This window comes from Schistocerca gregaria, chromosome 4, assembly GCF_023897955.1.
Source record: "Schistocerca gregaria isolate iqSchGreg1 chromosome 4, iqSchGreg1.2, whole genome shotgun sequence".
Classification (NCBI taxonomy): domain Eukaryota; kingdom Metazoa; phylum Arthropoda; class Insecta; order Orthoptera; family Acrididae; genus Schistocerca; species Schistocerca gregaria.
In genome coordinates this window covers 453,843,114-453,862,655 of record NC_064923.1, presented here as the reverse complement: position 1 = coordinate 453,862,655, position 19,542 = coordinate 453,843,114, and the positions used below count along the sequence as shown (strand labels likewise).

General features: G+C 40.2%; 1 protein-coding gene across 4 annotated transcripts in view; it reads left to right on the top strand.

Moving 5' to 3' along the window:
* The window catches only part of LOC126267317 (cleavage and polyadenylation specificity factor 73), a 67,313-nt gene that overhangs the window by 10,108 nt on the left and 37,663 nt on the right, over positions 1-19,542 (top strand). For 3 of the 4 annotated variants that reach the window (XM_049972412.1, XM_049972413.1, XM_049972414.1), the window contains exons 4-7: positions 3,997-4,094; positions 5,415-5,543; positions 10,307-10,484; positions 13,631-13,720. In XM_049972412.1, coding sequence (XP_049828369.1) covers positions 3,997-4,094; positions 5,415-5,543; positions 10,307-10,484; positions 13,631-13,720 — 495 coding nt within the window. Of the gene's footprint in view, positions 1-3,996; positions 4,095-5,414; positions 5,544-10,306; positions 10,485-13,630; positions 13,721-19,542 lie in introns of those variants that run through there. The other variant, XM_049972415.1, reaches the window with a different exon arrangement.

Genomic DNA, 19,542 nt, shown 5'->3' with positions numbered 1-19,542 from the left:
CCCGTGTGCTGGCGGTTGTGAATACGTGGGCGTCGGAATCTGTCCCAGTGTCAGTGTGCTTGCTACGTCCGCCCCGGTCGCCAGTTAGTACTTCTTGCTGAGAGTTCTTTATTACATTCATTGCCGGGTCCCAAGTCTTGCTGAGATTGTAGCCGCAATCTCGGTTGATAAGATCTTCCCTGGCGCGAATTTCGATAGCCTCCCTTATAATGCTGTCCCATTATTTAGAGGTCTGAGCCAGGATCTTGGTACGCTCATAATCCATCTCGTGTTTCGCGGACAAACAGTGCTCTGCTACTGCTGACTTATTTGGATATTTCAGTTGAGTATGCCTTTGATGTTCTCGGCAACGATCATTGATGGTGCGTACTGTTTCTCCGATATAAGTCTTCCGACACTCACAGGGAACTTGGTATATGCCGGCCTTCCTCACACCTAGGTCATCTTCCACACTTCCCAGTAATGCCCGTGTTTTATTCGGCAAGCAAAAGACGGTTTTAACTTGGAGTTTCTTTAATATATGGCCGATTTTCCCTGATAATGCGCCATTGTATGGAATAAAGGCAGTGGCTACCTCTTCTTCCATGACTTCATCCGTCTTCACAGGTTGTGCTGTGGTGGTGGGACGAAGAGTTCGTCTAATCTGCCATTCTGAGTACCCGTTTTTTCGCAACTCGGTTTTGAGGTGTTCCAATTCCTGGGGCAGATTCTCTGCGTCTGAGATGCTACGTGCCGTGTGTACTAGTGTTTTTAGTACTCCATTCCTCTGAGAATGGTGGTGGCAGCTATCTGCATGCAGATACAGGTCAGTGTGCGTTTTCTTCCTGTACACACCATGGCTCAGGGTACCATCAGCCCTTCTCTTGACCACGACGTCCAGGAATGGTAATCCTCCTCCTGCTTCAGTCTCCATAGTGAATTTGGTGTTAGGATGTATGGAGTTTAGGTGTGTAAGGAAATCCAGGAGCTCGTCCGTACCATGGGGCTAGATGACGAACATGTCATTGACATAATGGAAGAAACAAATAGGTTTCCAATTGAATGACGCCAAGGCTTCCTCCTCGAAGTACTCCATGTTCAATTCCCAACCACCGGCAAGAGTGAGCTGCCCATTGCGACTCCATCCGTTTGGTTATAGTATTCCCCATTAAACAGAAAATACGTTGAGGTCAAGACATGCCTAAAGAGTTCGGTGGTCTTCTCGTCAAATTTCTGCCCAATAAGCTCGACTGATTCTCGTAGATGCACACTGGTGAATAGTGAAACCACGTGTAAGCTCACTAGGATATCAGTGTCTTTCAGTCTGAAGCTGTCGAGATGTTTCATGAAATCCACACAATTACGGATATGGTGAGGGCATTTACCTACATAGGGGCTAAGTAATTGAGCCAGATATTTTGCCAGCAAGTAAGTAGGTTTCCCTAATGTTGCTGACAATCGGGCGCATAGGTATCCCCTCTTTGTGGACCTCAGGGAGTCCATAAAGTCTCGGTGGTACAGGTCCTTGAGGTAACAATTTCTTGGCGTTCCCCTCTGGTAGATCCGCATCCTTGAGTAGAGCCCTGGTCTTGTTCTCCACCTTCTTCGTGGGGTCAGCGTTGATCTTCCCGTAAGGACTACATTGAAAAGATACAGCGCCTGCTAGATGATGACTCCTATAGGAGTCATGGAAGAAGAGGTAGCCACTGCCTTTATTCCATACGGTGACGCACTATCGGGAAAAATTGGCCATATATTAAAGAAACACCAAGTTAAAACGATCTTTTGCCCGCCCAATGAAACACGAGTATTACTGGGAAGTGTGAAAGATGACCTCGGTTCGATGAAGGCCGGCATATACCAAATTCCCTGTGAGTGTGGGAAGACTTATATCGGACAAACAGTACGCACCATCGAAGATCATTGCCGAGAACATCAAAGGCACACTCAACTGAAATATCCAAATAAGTCGGCGGTAGCAGAACACTGTTTGTCCAAGAAACACAAGATGGATTATGAGCGCAGCGAAATCGTGGCTCAGACCTTTAAATATTGGGACAGCATTATAAGGGAGGCTATTGAAATTTATACTGGGGAAGATCTTATCAACTGAGATTGAGGCTACAATCTCAGCATTGAATGTAATTAAGGACTCTCAGCAAGAAGTACAAACTGGCAACGAGGGCAGACGTAGCAAGCACATTGACTCTGCAACACATTCCGACGCCCACGTATTCGCGACCAGCGGCACGCGGGTGGACGGCGAAGAGAGCGGCCTGCAGGGGGTAGGGTATTTAAATCGGCTGCCCGCCCTCAAAAGCTCAGTTCGTCAGCACACCTGACGATGGCGACATGTCTGATTGCCGAAATATTGTGCACACTAGACACTATGAACCGGCTGTATACCCATGGACTGTTCAAGCCAAAATAAATTCGTTATGAGAACCCTGTATCAATGGAAATAATCAATTTTTGAAAGTATAATGTAATTGTATAGATAAAACATCTACTCATCAAGAGGAGGCTGGAGAACACAAGCCTTCGGAGCCAGTGGCTTCTTCTGGCACAAGGGTTGAAGGGGAAGGAAGAGCGGTGAAGGAAGAGGACTGTTGAGGTTTACGAAAAGTGGTAGAGTTTGGAAAAGTCACCCAGAAACTTGGGTCGGGGAGGCTTATGGATGGAATTGGAAGGAAACTCCCATCTGCGCAGTTCAGAAAAGCTGGTGGTGGAGGGGAGGATCCAGATGGGCCAGATATAGCAGTTGTGTGTGCATGACGTTTGCTTACATTCCACGTGGGAAAAATATATCTAAAAACAAAGATGATGTGACTTACCAAACGAAAGCGCTGCCAGATCGGTAGACACACAAACATACACACAAAATTCAAGCTTTCGCAACCAATGGTTGCTTCATCAGGAAAGAGCGAAGGAAAGGGAAAGACGAAAGGATGTGGGTTGTAAGGGAGAGGGTAAGGAGTCATTCCAATCCCAGCAGCGGAAAGACTTACCTTAGGGAGAAGAAAGGACAGGTATACACTCTCGCGCGTGCGAGCGCGCGCGCTCCCCCCCTCCCCCCCCCCCCCCCCCCCCCCCCCCCACACACACACACACACACACACACACACATTTGTAAAGACAAAGAGTTTGGGCAGAGATGTCAGTCAAGGCAGAAATACAGAGGAAATTATGTTGTTGAAAGACAGGTGAGGTATGAGCGGCGGCAACTTGAAATTAGCAGAGGTTGAGGCCTGGCGGATAACGAGAAGAGAGGATATACTGAAGGGCAAGTTCCCATCTCCGGAGTTCTGATAGGTTGGTGTTAGTGGGAAGTATCCAGATAACCCGGACGGTGTAACGCTGTGCCAAGATGTGCTGGCCGTGCACCAAGGCGTGTTTAGCCACAGGGTGATCCTCATTACCAACAAACACTGTCTGCCTGTGTCCATTCATGCGAATGGACAGTTTGTTGCTGGTCATTCCCACATAGAAAGGCTTCACAGTGTAGGCAGCTGGTAAATTATGCGGGTGCTTTCACACGTGGCTCTGCCCTTGATCGTGTACACCCTCCGGGTTACAGGACTGGAGTAGGTGGTGGTGGGAGGGTGCATGGGACAAGTTTTACACCGGGGGTGGTATATATATATAGTGTGTGTGTGTGTGTGTGTGTGTGTGTGTGTGTGTGTGTGTGTGTGTGTGTGTGTGTGCTTTTCTGAAGAAGCCTATGTTAAATCTTGGGTGTGAAAGTTAACAGACTGAAAATTTCTTCCATATGTTGTTGTTCTGACATATTTTTCTTAGCAGACACTTGGAAATGGTACACAAGCCAAAACAGCCATAGTGCAATAAAGCAGGTTCATCTAAAAGTGTACACATCATTTAAAGAATGTATAGAGGTGTGAATCTGTATTACAAAAAGTTAACATATTGGTAGTATTACTACGTACATAAAAATCCACCTCTTTTTCTCTCTTTAACCATACATGTATGTGGGATTTAATAGTTTTACTTTTTCCCCAGTTGGACTGTGGTATTCATCCTGGTTTATCTGGAATGGATGCTCTGCCATTTGTTGACCTTGTTGAAGCAGACGAGATAGATTTATTGCTGATATCACAGTAAGTCTAATAACTAAATTCTAGATTAAAGATAGCATTTTTAGGAAATACATTTGCTATTCATCCAATTTCTTTTTATTAAATTTGTGGATTTATCGTCTGCACTTAATTCAGCAGTATTGTTTTTCATTTGTAAGCATAAATTCAGTGTTTTTTCCCCTTCTTCTTCAGTGTATAGTTTCTTGCATATTGACTAATTATAATTGTTTTACATGCTCTCTCTTCTATCAGTTCTGATGTTTTATAAGTGAAAATAATGTAGATGTCATCAAGTGTTCAGGAATTTTAAGATAGGAAAAACTGTAATCAAGCATGATTATGGCAACAATTTTTCATTGAATCATTGTTAGCAGTTTTCTGTATTTTGCTTGTATATTGCAGTTATAGGTCTGGAACAACAACAAATTAGATTTATTTTAGCATATTTAGAGCTGCAGGTTTAAACTTCTATTGAATTAAATCCAACCATTTTGATTGTGTGACTGGTAGGATATATGGCTGTTGAATGAATATGATACTGCACCGACAGTAATATGTGTTGTAACCCTTTTAGACCTGAATTTTTTCTGGAGGAAATAAAATATTTCTTTATGTGGTAATGCTCTTAAGTGAATTTTGCTGGTTTTAGATGCAAGATTTATGCCCGTTTTCAAAACATACTTTGTACACTTGGGTTCATTTTATGGACTAAAATAGCTAATTACAAAATAGTCTCTATTTTAATAAACAGTAAAATTATCATTTAGTAATTACCATGCATAATAACAATAACTATGTGCAGTCATACTGTGGAAAAATGAACCAACCAGTACATTCACAAGTATGTACTTCAGGTTTCGACACAGAAAAAATACTTCTGTTGCATTTGAGACATAGTAAGAGTTAATGTACACAGCTGTAGCTAGAGGCTCTGAAAGGATTAAGGAGGTCTTGCCCCAACCTCCCACCCCCACACACCCAAAAAAAAAAAAAATCGTAAGTATTTGAAAAGCTTTGTGATTCACTGCCAAGAGCTGCTGATAAAAAAAATTCTGCGTTATACAGCCAGTTTCAATCCACAGACATTCATCAGGTATATTTTAATACAATAAATAAATTGTTATCAGGAACTCACTCATGGTGGTGAATCATGGCTTTTTTAAACTTTTGTAAGTGTGTGTGTGTGGGTGTGTGGGTGAGTGTGAGTGTGAGTGTGTGTGCGTGTGTGAGACAGAGAGAGAGAGAGAGAGAGATATTTTCATTTTAAATGCCACACTTTGATCATTTAATTAATTTTTAGAAATAGGTGTATGTGTGCAAAGCTTTGTCACTTATTTCCAGTTTTCATCTAGACCACTGCGGTGCCCTGCCATGGTTTCTGTTGAAAACAAGTTTCAAAGGACGATGTTTCATGACTCATGCCACAAAAGCTATTTACAGGTGGCTTCTCTCTGATTACATCAAAGTGAGGTATGATGCATATTCACAAGATTCTTCTAACTAAGCTGTAAAACATATAGGCCTATCACAAATTCAGTATAAATTACAGTATAGATGTTTTAAGCATATCTTTGGAGTGAGGACTGAATATTTACTAGAGATTTTATCATTAAAAATAGTTTGATTGAAATAGTTTGTGTTATAGTTTGCATGATGAAACAAGTAAAAGCTAGATAAATACTATTATGTAAAATTGGCTTGCCTGTACCTCTTAGTACTACAAGGTGCTCAACGATATAGGTACAGTGTGCACTCCTTGTCTAGGTGTCTGAACTCCATATTTATGAGTGGTAGAAATCAGAAGACTTTGAGCAGATAGTGTTTTGTGTCAGGTAATTGCTAATCTTAACTTTCACACTATATTATTTGCAGTATCATTATAATAGCCATTGTTGTATGCTTTGCTACATTTCACTGACATACACTATGTGACCAAAAGTATTTGGACACACCCAAATACATACACTTTTCATATTAGGTGCATTGTGCTGCCATTTACTGCCAGGTACTCCACATCAGTGACCTCAGTAGTCATTAGACATTGTGAGAGAGCAGAATGGGGTGCTCCACCGCACTAAGGGACTTTGGACGGGATCAAGTGGTTGAATGTCACTTGTGTCATGCATCTGTATGCGAGATTTCCACACTCTCAAACATCCCTAGGCCCTAGGTCCACTGTTTCCAATGTGATAAAGAAGTGGAAACGTGAAGGGAATTTGTTTTTCAAAATATTTGTGCATTCATTGTGAATGCGTTACAAAAAGCACTGTACAGCCCTCAGAACTCTAGTGGGACCAGAATGAGTAAGGATTTTCTTTAATACTTAAAATAATGACATTTTCATTACAAGAACAGCATGTAATCATTGGTTTTCTATATATTTTTGTTGAGTGACAATGATTGAAATTCATTAAGTAAGACATGTGGTGATGGTGTCATGGATGTGTCTAATGTGCATTCATCGGTGTGATAGCTCAGAAAAGACAGAATATTGTTTGACCACAAACCAAGACATTCTTGGTCTCGCACCAGCCAGTCTGACAACGTGATTGAGCAGGTGGAGAAAGTTGCTTTGGAGGGTTGCCGAATCAGTGTGAAACACATTGCTTCCAGAGTAGGCATTTCCGTAGGATTTGTGCACACAATCCTGCATGAAGACCTGGAAATGCATAAAGTGTTCTCCAGTGGGAGCCACGAATGCTGGCAGTGACCCCAAGACTATGTACATGCCATATTGCCAGGCAGTGCTGATGCATGACGATGGCATGAATGGGATTTTCTTTCCATTGATTGCCAACAGTGGATGAGACATAGATGCCATTTTTTGATCCCGAAAAATCAACTAAGTAGAAGCATACACACTCACTGCCACCAAAAAAATTCGGTGTTAGCAAAGTGCTGAAATATGATGGTGGCCATGTTCTGGGACAGCTACGGCATAACTGTCACTGATAGGTGTTACAAAAGGCACTACCTGACAGGTGCATCCTACCAATATATTTTGAAGAACAAACTCCTTTCAGCATTGAATGAAATATGTCTGGAAAAGGATGCATGTCTGCCCTTTTATCAAGACAGTGCACCATCACATCGAACAAAAGTGACTCGGCAGTTTCCTCATGACAACAACTTTGAAATTATTTCTCATGTTCCCTACTGATGTGACCTGACTCATAGTGACTTTCGGCTGTTTCCAACGATAAAAGATACTCTCAGTGACTGCATATTTACTAGCCATGCTACTATTGCATCAACAATTTTCCAGCAGTCAGGTCTGACTCCTAAAGAAGCGTCCACAATGGCCTTGAGATCATGGCACTGACATTGTGAAAGCGTGTACAACAGTAGGCAGATTGCTTCGAGAAGTGACACAAGTTTCACTGTTTTCATGTGATTAGTTTGTGATAAAAAACGTAGGTGTTGAACTTGAATGCACCTCATAAAACTGAAAGACATAAAAACTCAATATTTTGTAGAGTATGCACTCTTATTTCTGTAGTCAGGTTGATTTCAGTTTCAGACCTAATATAACTTCATATTATGTTATTAACATTTTAACATTAAAATGGCTTTGAACCACGAAAACCTAAGCAATGAAAACTACTCAGCTTCCATCATGTTTATGTAAAACATTTGTGTGATTTCAACATAATGTTACCTTTTCAAGTGTATGATGATTAATAATTGTAAAGTTTGTCAGTAGCTGGCAAGTGGCATTGTTCGTAATTCTGCCTCCGTGTTCCGTAGTGCTGCCAGATGCAGGTGACACGTATATGACATACATTACCTTATCAAAAGTATCCGGACACCCCTATATAATGTGGAATCAATTACTAAATGTTATGAGTCACAAGAGGTGGCCCTTACAGTATAAAAGGAGGCGGGGGGGGGGGGGGGGGGGCAGTATTGTGTTCTCAGTAGAGAAGCATTGATAATACATGGGGTAAGTCAGTAGAGATCAGTGACCTCAAATGTGGACTAGTCATTGGGTGTCACCTGAGTAACATATCCATCAGGGACATTTAAACCCTTCTAAAGCTGCTCAAGTTGATTGTTGGTGATGTGACTGTGCATTGGAAAAGCATAGGAACAACCACATATTGTTTAACAAGGGTGACTGTAAATAATCATTTGAAATCAGTGAAAGGAATCATTTGTGAGTTCCAAACTGGTACTCGGCAGTCCAGCTAGCACAATGAGTGTGTGTAGGAAGTTAAAAAGAACCAGGTACAATGGTCAAGCAGCTTCTCGTACCCAAACGTCTCTGTAGATGGTACTCAGCAACGCTTGAGATGGTGTAAAGAGTGATGCCACTGGACAGTGGATGACAGGAAACAAGTGATTTCGAGTGATGAATCACACTATACCCAATGTCAATCCAATGAAATTGTTTTAGTTGGCAAACATTACCTGCTGTGGTGTGTGGTACCAACAGTGAATTGAGGAAGATGTGGTGTTGTGGCATGGGGATGTTTTTCATGGTTAGGTTGTGGTCCACTTATTGTGCTTAAGAAAATGGTAAGTGTGGAGGATGTGAATACATTTCATAGCATTGTGTACTGCATACAGCAGACAAACAGTTCGGAAACATTGATTGTGTCCGTATGATAATGTACCTTGTCATAAAGCAGCATCTGTGAGGCAATGATTTGCGCATAACAACATTCCTAAAATTGACTGGGCTGCCCTGAGTCCTGAAATGAACCTAGGGAAAGACATTTGTGGTAAGTGAGAGCACCTAGTTTGGTCCAGATCCGAGCATCCTGTGTCACTACCTTCTCTAGTTTCGGCTCCAGAGGAAAAATGTGCTGCCATTCCTCCGTAGACATTCAGACACCTTATTGGGAGTATCCTCAGCAGAGCTCAAGCCATCATAAGATGAAGAGTGAACATGCCCCATATTAATATCCACATATAGGTGTCCAATCATTTTGATCAGGTACTGTATTCAGAGTTTTCATTTATGAGGTCTGTTCAAAAACTTCTGGAGCATTCGTAATTTCGTCCCAATGGTGTGTTGAAGTGATATGCATTACATTTTGTGCGAAACTCAAGAAAACCCGTACAGGGACACACCAACTGATGCATGAACTCTATATCAATGAGTACTTAAGCCATACTTGTTGTTACGAATGGTTCACATTGTTTAAAAATGGCCAGACAGACGTAAGATGACTCTCTTTCAGGACTCTCTTCAACATCTACTGAGGACACTCATGTCAGGAAAGGCAACAAAGTTGTGCATGCCAATTGAAGACTGACTGACTGAGAGATTGCAGAAGACTGTAACATTTCCGTTGGTTCAAGTAATGAAATCCTGACACAGCATCTTGGATTGCATTGTGTTGCTGCCGTGTTTGTCCCACGGCTCATGAGTCAAGACCTTTGCCTTGAAGTCTGTGAAGAGCTTTTAGGTCATGCAAATGAGATGAGATGCTCATTAAGAGAATCATAACCAGTGATGAGGTGTCGGTCTATGGTTAAGATGTCGAGACCAAGGTTCATTCTTCACATTGGGTTTGGGAAGGTTCTCCAAGACCAAAAAAAGTTTGTCATGCCTGGTCAAATGTGAAAGCCATGCTGATGGATGGATGTGTTTTTGTTTTTTTTTTGTTTTTTGTTTTTTAAGGATTTGTTCGTCATGAATTTGTGCCACAGGGACAGACTGTTTATTGATGGTACTATCGAGACGCGTTGCAACGTCTGCTAGAAAATGTGAGAAGGAAACAGCCTGAAGTGTGGTGAGACAATTCATGGCTCTTGCATCATGTTAACACACCCACACATTCATTCCTGTTGGTGCGTGACTTCACAAAAGACGAAATCACTGTGCTGCTTCATCCTCCATACTCTCCAGACCAGGCCTTTGCAGACTTTTTTTTTTATTTCCGATGTTGAAAAGCCCATTGGAAGGATGAAAATTTGCAATGATAAGCAAGATAAAAAAAAATTGCAAATGGCACTTTGCACCAAGAATGCTTCCAGAAGTGGAAATGGCATTGGGAGCAGTGTATCAATTCTGGAGGAAAGTATTTCAAAGGAGACCATTCACGATATGTACAAGATATGCGTAAAAACATTTTGAGAGCAAAGTACTGGAATTTTTTGGACAGACCTCGCATTTGTCAGCGGAAAAAAAAATCCTGAATCTTAATTGTGCAGCACAAAAAATTGACAATAAAGGTGAAGTTTTAAGCCTTTCTAATTCATTTTTGTAATTTTTTTTCTTTTAGCAATATAGCCACAGAACAAATGTTGTATACTGAAGCAGATCTTGAAGCTAGCATGGATAAAATTGAAACAATAAATTTCCATGAAGAAAAGGATGTATATGGAATAAAATTTTGGGCCTACAATGCAGGACATGTTCTTGGTGCTGCCATGTTTATGATAGAGATTGCTGGTGTGAAGGTGAAGTAATTATCAACTTTTTAAAATCTAAACAAATGTCATATATTCAGATCTTATGAAGAAAAGGAAACACAAGAGAGGTTTTTCTTGACATAGGTATCGTGTTAGTTTCAGATAAATAAAAAGTATCGACTTATCATCCTGTGTAGCAAAACTAACAGCAGCTACATCTATTAAGATTCTTATCTTGAGCATTTGGAACAATTTTATTGTGTAAAGGAGGGGAAAAAGGGGATAATAGAAAGATGACATGGCCAACATTGGGCAGAAATAAACACAGAGAATAATAGTAAAGCAATATGACAATATTATGAAAAGAAGGGACTGCTACTCACCATATAGTGGAAATGTTGAGTCACAGACAGGCACAACAAAACGACTGCTAAATAAGTAAGCATTAGCCCAGAAGCCCTTTTTCTGAAGTACACAACACACTAACACACACACACAGACACACACACACACACACACACACACACACAGGTACACAAAGGGGTCCAGAAAAATGTAGATACTATTTGATAGTCACTATTAATGGAACAGAGTGACATTCCTGTACAGTTGTTGCATTGGGGGGCAGGGAGGAGGTTATTTTGTGTGTTCAAAGTGACCTGCATTAGCAATCAAATGACACTGATGCCACTGAACTGTTGACTGAAGTACGGTGTCAGCGTTGCCAGTATGATAGCCACGCAGGACATCTCAATGGTTTCTCATATCAGGTTCAGTATAGCTGGCTTCTGTTGATAAACTTCATTTTCCAAGGTCACACATAGATAAATGTCAAGAGGCGTAAGGGTCGGAGGCTTGTAGGTACTCAGCAGCTATGAATCGTCCAGGTAGATTTTCATCCAAGTAGGCTCTGACATTTCTGTGGTAGTGAGATGGAGTTCTGTCTTGTTGTAGGTAAAACCTTTCATATCCAAACACCTCTCAGATGGCAGGTAAAATCGATGTTTGTAGCCTATTAAGATTAACTTCACCAGTGAAGATACCTTAAAAAAAGAATAGGCCCATCAAGCCACGTGATGACAGAAGACCTTTTGGCCAAAAGCTTGCTTGTTTAGCAGTCTTTTTGGTTGTGCCTGTCTGTGACTTAATGTCTCCACTATATTGTGAGTAGCAATCTATGCTTTTCGTAATATTGTCATTATTCCATCTTGTATTTTCCACAGTTTGGTAAGCGGATGTGTAAGATATATAAGACAGCATTACCTTCTTTGCTGTCACGCAGGTCTGCATTGTAATTATGTGTGGTGAAAAAGCATTTGAGTCTTCTTACATGGCTGCAAGTATTAGATTATGTCCTAGTGAGAGACCTGTGGCATGTACCTTACCTACAGAGGAAATAACTAATTTTTGAAAATGGTATGTCTATCAGATATCTTACCAAATTGAAATGAATGGTGATGTTTCAAGTAAATTGTAGCAAATAGTAATTAACTGTAAAATGCATTTTGATATGCAATGACAGTTGTCTATAAAGAACTCATAAACAAATTTATGTGACTTTAAAATTACAAGGAGAAAGAGTTTCTCTCAGTATGCAGAATTCGAAGTACAGTATTACTAATAGAAACATTTAAAAGTAGGAGAAAAACTATAACTTGTTTTCAGATCTCTTAATCCCTTTCACAGTAGTGGAAGAGGAAGGTTAGATCAATCATACACCTGGTTGTTATGTGCCCAGTTGTTATGGCAGTGAGGGGAGACAAATATGAACTGAGTGACTCCATGTGCTTAACAGCATTGGAGGGAAATAAATTACTGTAGAGGGGAATAAATTACTGTGTACATTATTACAGGCATTAAAAATTGTACTGTTAAATATTCCCAAATCAAGAAATCGTTTTGGATTTTGTTTTGATGAACAAGGAGTGATATGTCCGATTGCTAACTCTTGGTGATGTTTTAAACTGATTCTTCATTGACTAGTGTGTGAATGCAATATCTAGTCATAGACGATACTGTGTCGTGCAAAACAATATTGCTCCAGGTCACATATGTTGTTTCTATAGGAGATAAATTATAGGCTATTGAACCAGCTGAGAGTGAGTTATGCGTTTGGCTTGTACACTGTTGACAGTGATAAACTGTAGGCAGTAAAGCTGCCAGATCTTAGGTATGTATCTTAAGTCATAATGCAGTGGAAGCCCTGAATGTAATAACAACAATATGAATTGAATAAATCACTACTCACCATGTAGAAAAGGCGTTGAGGGCTTGCAGTGCATTTGGAAGTTGACTAAGATATTGAACAAAGTCCATCGTATTGAAGAAAACACACACACACACACACACGACTGTTGGCTCCTCAGTACCTCAAGACAACAGTGGCCACGTGAGTGTAAATTGCGCATGTATAATATGTCTGGTATCCCAGTCCGACAATATGGACAGTCCGCCAGAAGGCATGGACGTATATGAGAGCCACTAGGCAGCACCCGTATGACCTGCGAACTCTGCTGTCACCACCATAGCGATGTGCGCAGGCCATGCCCACCGTGCCAGCCTATCAGCACTCACAGGAGGCCCTCGGCTGGTCAACCTGCATCTTTTGTTTGTGTCAGATTCTGGTTACTAGAACGTGTGTGTGTGTGTGTGTGTGTGTGTGTGTGTGTGTGTGTGTGTGTTTTCTTAAAGCTGATGAAGGACATTGTCCATCAACTTAGTTTACTTTCAAAAATGCCTGTCTGCCACTCGCCACTCCCTGTAATTCATAAAACTTGACATTTATCAAGAGTGATATTTGTGTTGTCTGTTTCTATAGAAACTTCAGATTTTTGATCTGTTTTGTTTTGCTGCTAATCATAGTATGAAATGTATTTCAATAATGGCAAGCATGTCAGAAGTTTTGTAGAATTGTTTTAGTTAACAGAGGCAATTTTACTATTTACAATAACAGTGACCTTAATAGAACAGATCCATTTGTGTGTTGCTGCAGTGAAAGCTTCATGCAACCGTGCAAAATTTGTAACCTACTACAAACATTGTTTTAATTTAACTGACATAATAATCCTAAAGTTAGTGATGATTTACAGTCTCATCTAGATAATCCACTGTATTCTTTCACTTTTAGTTTCAGGTTATTAAATCAGAGCATTTTTGACATCATAGTTAATGAGAAGTATTATGTTTTGTTATAGATCTTGTACACTGGTGACTTCTCTCGTCAAGAGGATAGGCATTTGATGGCTGCAGAAATACCCAACATACATCCTGATGTGTTAATCACGGTAATATAATAGTTCGCTAGTACTTAATTTTGATTCAGCAGAAGAAGTGAAAGAATGCTTTGTATTTTAATGTATTTTGGAAGCATTAATACATTCACCTGTTATAAGTTGTAAGAACATACATGCATTTAGGTAGCTAAGAAGTATATACAAATGTTGACATGAGAGCCATTTCCCATCTACAAGAAGCAGATTCTAAATGATAAAATATTTCTAATTAGTGCAACCATATCCATATCTCAAATTCAACTGGGATTGGACTGTGTGACAGACCTGTATATATTCTTGTCTCAAACCAGGAGCTGAAGGCTTATGAATCCCATGGAAGTCCTGTCCAAATGATGACATCTTTGGTTTAGATAGATTGATGACATTTTTGCCATATGGACTCATGGTGAGGCTGACCTGTTAAAATTATTGGACTCTCCAAACACATTCTTCCAATTAAGTTTTACATGGTCATATTCTGAATCCCATGCCTCATTCTCACTGAGGGTCAGCTACACACTTCTGTTCACATTAAACCTCCTAACAAACAACATACTTACATTTTAACAGTATATTTTGACGGTTTCCATCCTTTTGATGTCAGTCATTCCCTGCCATACAGCCTCAGCATTCAAGTCAAATATATTTGTTCAGATGGAGACTCTTTATAGCAATACACCACCATCCTAGCTCAAAAGCAGATTTCCCAGTTCATCACATCCAGTCCTGGTACTGCTGATGGCGACAAAAAGCAACTTAGTAGTGTATCTATTGTCATTCAGTATTACCCTGATGTTGAATTATTAGTCACCTAAAATTATGCCCTGAAATAAGGTCCATTTCGTCAGACATTTTGCCCGTCACATCTAGAATAGCCTTTTTCCACCCTCCCAATCTCCACGGTATCCTTGTCAGACCCTATGCTCCATCTGCACCCATTACCCTACACTGTGGCTGCTACACCTGTGACTGCCCCACTGTAAGACTCGACCTATGCACTCTCCTGCTACCACATATACCAGCCCTGTAACTGGAAAAACATATACTATCAAACGGAGAGCCACCTGTGAAACAATAAATGACATGTATCAACTGTTAGGTAAACACTATTCCACTTTTTACATTGGCATGAATACCACCAAGTTATCAGTTAGGACAAATGGGCATAGGCAGAGTGTATGCCTTAAATTCTGCTGCAGAGCATGGTCTACAAATAATAGTCCTGACTTCAGTGACTGTTTCACCAAATGTGTTATCTGGATTCTTACACCAGACACCTCACAGGTGGGAACTGGCATTACACCATGTCCTTGGTTCTCGTAACCCACCTGGTATTAATTTACATCAATTTCTTGCTCTCAATATTAATTTCTTCACTCCTTTTTAGTTTTATGTATCTAATATTTTCTGAAACATCTATCCCCCCCCCCCCCCCACCACCACCACCACCACCACCGCCACCATCTCTGTCTCACATGCCCTTACTAACGTGTGGACAATGTTGTGTCATTAACCCCTATATTGCCCTATCTCCCACCTTCAAGCTCTCAGGTTTTCAAACCTCGTTCAGTGCATTCTCCAACAATCAGTCTTTCCTTCTCATCCCATCTGGTAGCTCTCTCCTGACCCAGGGTTCTAGGTGACTTTTCCAAACTTGCCTCAATTCCTAAGCCTGGCCACTTCTTTTTCTTCACCCCTCGTCCTTACCCTTAAACCCTTCTGCAAGAAGAAGGAACCACTGGCTCCAAAAGCTTGGAAATTTCAGTACCGTTATATGTGTGTTCTAGTGTGCTGCTTGGTGCATAGACTTTTTGTCTATCCAATTACATTGTAATTTCAAAAATTGATTATTTTCATTGATATTTTAGGCTTCAGCTTTTAATAGATGTCATCATAAGTCATTCAGAATCGACTGCTGGAAAGGCTTCCCTTAAGCAACCCCTAGACTCTCAGTAATATTGTGCAGTATTTCACAAGATGCAATATTATCAACTGTCTGTGGATGAGACTGGAAGCTCGTGTGATAGATCTACTGAAATTGAATTTTTAATGCACTAACTGGTTGGACTGCATAGTTTCTGACTACATTGTATAGCTTTGTCAACTCAGTTTATTTATTTTGCATTATTTCATGTGCTGTCTAAATCAAATTGTGGATATGGCTTCAACATCGGTGGAACCCATGTTCATGTTAGAATTATTGGAACTCTACAGGGGTGGCCATCCTTATTGTGTGTCAACTTGAATGAATGTAGTAACCGTAAGAAGAAAACCGAGAACTATGATTAGTTGTCGAAATATGGAGAAATGTATCTGAAAACAGATAAGCTTATATTATTTAAGAAGTTAAATTCATTGCAGATGAATTATAGGAAGGGAGTGAAAAGAATTACCAGTGCAATGAAAAGCGAAGTTGGTACTGATGAACTACTGGAGCCAATACTTTTGAACATTTTACAAGGGAAACAAATCCCTTCTAAATAAGATAAAATGCAGTTTCATCATTAAATATGTATATATGTGTTTCCTTACCTTTACATAATGTTTCAAGATTTCTGAATATATTTTACATTTCTATCACAGTTAGGCTTTATAGACTGTGGTGATATTACACTTGGGGATTTTACATCTTAAAATGAATTTCATATAGCCAAATAAAGTGAGATAATTGACAGGTGCTGACTTGCAGGACTAGCATCTCACAAATGAATGTCTTTCTACTTAAATATCACTTCGCTGTCTGGAGCCAACCCTGTATATATAGCACAATTTATTGCAGAAGTATGTCAAATTAGCAAGCACCCTACCTCAGAAAGTTCCCATAAGCATTTGGTTCACGTATCCTCAAGATGCTCAGTAAATTTTCATGTGTCAGTCATCCTCTCATCTGGTACCACTCATTCAGCCATCTACACTCCTCTTTTATTTTCAAGGGCGCAAAGCCAGTCCAGGGACAGAATAACAGCTGGTGTCCATACCCACCTTCTTTTCAACTCGGATATTTGACATGTAGTTTTCACAATATAACCTGACTGGCAGAGCCAACAATCAATATAATATATTGCAAAATGTTACTGCCCAATGTTATTGGCAGTCTATAGGCCACTTTAGACTTTTCCATGTGCTACACACTTTAGCTTTACACATCCATGTTGCTCCTATGTGTTTTGTAATGTCATCCACCATCCATTTGGTCAGGATCTCAGTAAATTCTTATCTGTTGGCATCCAGCAGTATACTGCTTTGGTCTACTGACAATCCTTTCACCTGAGTGATGTTCTTCTCAAACCTTTCATTTTCATTACATTCGTACTGATGCCTTCCAATCCAGTTTATTCTCTGATCAAAACATTTGTTTTTTCCTCTCTCTGCTAATAATTTCCAACATGCAGCTCTCCATTACTCACTTTTCATTACATTCGTAGTTATGCCTTCCAATCCAGTTTATTCTCTGATCAAAATGTTTGTCTTTTTCCTCTCTCTGTTAATAATTTCCAACACACAGCTCTCCATTACTCACTTACCAACACTCAGTTTTTCAGTGGTTTGCACATTAAAAATCTATGTTTCACTGCAGTAAGTAAAATTTTGTAATGCACGTTGATGGCTCCCAGTGAAGTAAAATATTCCTTTTTCACAGTCTCAGTTTATGTTGATGCCATCCATGTTGTACAGAGTGCTTATGGACCCATAGAAAAAAATTGTTTGGCAGTCAGTACAACCACTGGTATGCCATATGGAACTTGGCGCCTTCTGGTGCTTCTTTGTGTGATACACCTATATAGTAACTGCATGGGAAAGGTCTAGTGGGTGTGATGAATGCCAAAGACTCTCAGACTTCAGTTCTATGACGTCACAGTTGTCAGGCCGTGCTCTGTCAGAACACTTGCAGACCAAATTCAAACCATTTTGATTTTATTGGAAGCCAAAGTGTGATACACTAGTGATAGTCATTCCTTGTGACATGTATTTGTGCTAATACTTTCAATCAACCTGAAGGTGTGTCAGTATAACCGTATATGCTGGTGAACGTGTTTGGAATTTCTGTAAGTTTTGGCCCCATTCCTTCCTTGCTCTTTTCATGTCTGCTTGGTATTAGTGAACTCATCTTTTCCCGAGTAATAATTCTTGCTAAGCCAGCATTAGATCTTTTTGCTGCAGAAGTTGTTCACATGCAACAGCACATTGTGGTTTCATTTCAGGAGTCAGCATCCAGAGAACACATCTTGCAGACACTTCATGAAATTAGAGAATGTTATGCATAATGTAGTGTGTTGAACCATAACTAATGTTCTCATTTGCCATAATATAATCCAGTGTCACTCAGCAGTTTCCATCACACTAGCTTCATCATTCTAGTGTGTTCCAACATCGCAGAGTGGTGTACTTACCAGAAATGAAAGTATCAGTCATGGACATCACACCCTTTGTAAAAATACAACTATATTTGTAGACTTGCTGCTGTCCCAGCATGCAGTACTGAGCGAAGTTGCCCAATAAGTAGAATACTGGATTCAGCTTTGAAAGACTGTGATTCAGATCCCTGTCCAGCCATCTAGTGATATCCCTAAATCACTTAAACATTGGGATGATTCCTTTGATGAGACAAAGACAGTTTCCTTCCCCAGTTTGACCTTGTACTCTATCTTGAATGGCCACATCATCATTAGGTTGTTAAATTGTAATCGTCATTCCTTCCCTCCTACAGTATGCATTGTTATACTTGACCTTTTGTGATGAATTCCAAAATAATTCACACCTTTACTATGCAGAAACTAAATAACAGAATACTGATCATCCCTCAGGCAAGTTGCTAAAGGGGTAGCCACCTTTATGCTGTTCCTATACCTGTGTATATGGTTCTGCACCCTGTTACAAACATGCTTACCAACTTGTAGGCTATTACTACTATTTTACATTTCCTTATTAAGCATTTACAGTTTTCATTTGCCTTGCCCCCACATAGTCAAGAGGAGGTTTCTAAATACAAAGCTGGCCATTGTTGTTAATATTGTTTGTGTCTGTGTATGTGCGGATGGATATGTGTGTGTGCGCGAGTGTACACCTGTCCTTTTTTCCCCCTAAGGGAAGTCTTTCCGCTCCCGGGATTGGAATGACTCCTTACCCTCTCCCTTAAAACCCACATCCTTTCGTCTTTCCCTCTCCTTCCTGCTTTCCTGAAGAAGCAACCATCGGTTGCGAAAGCTAGTAATTCTGTGTGTGTGTTTTGTTCATTGTGCCTGTCTGCCGGCGCTTTCCCGCTTGGTAAGTCTTGGAATCTTTGTTTTTATAATATATTAACAGAAATAGTCAAAAATTCAAGCACTCGTCTATATAAGGTCTGAGCTGGTGCAGTTCTCAGTTAGTTCTCGGTCAGATTCTCATGGAGCAAAAGTGCGGCAAGTCTGTTAATTTTTCCGGTCGGTACCAAAAAAGTGTAATTGTGAACATTGTTAAAGACTGGAAGTTTTTGACCTACCTAATGTGACGATTAAGTTGTGATTTAGGTGAGATGGACGCAGCTACCAGGAAGACAATATTGAATAAACAAAACAAAGTAGGCCGGGAACACTGCGCACTATTTACTGGGTGAGGAAATGTTTCAATACATCCGGTTGTGACGTGAACTTGAAGTGGCACTAGAACAAGGATACAGCCCAGCACATTACATGCCTTTATAATTTTTTGGTCAAGTAAATATCAACTGCCAAAGTTTTAAGTTAGTGAAGCAGTTTTATTTGTTTGTAGCAGTTTTTATTTTTACATTTGACAATTGCTAAGGTTTGTTGTATGTAATGTCTAAAAATATGTTTAATCTTGTATATATTTGACCT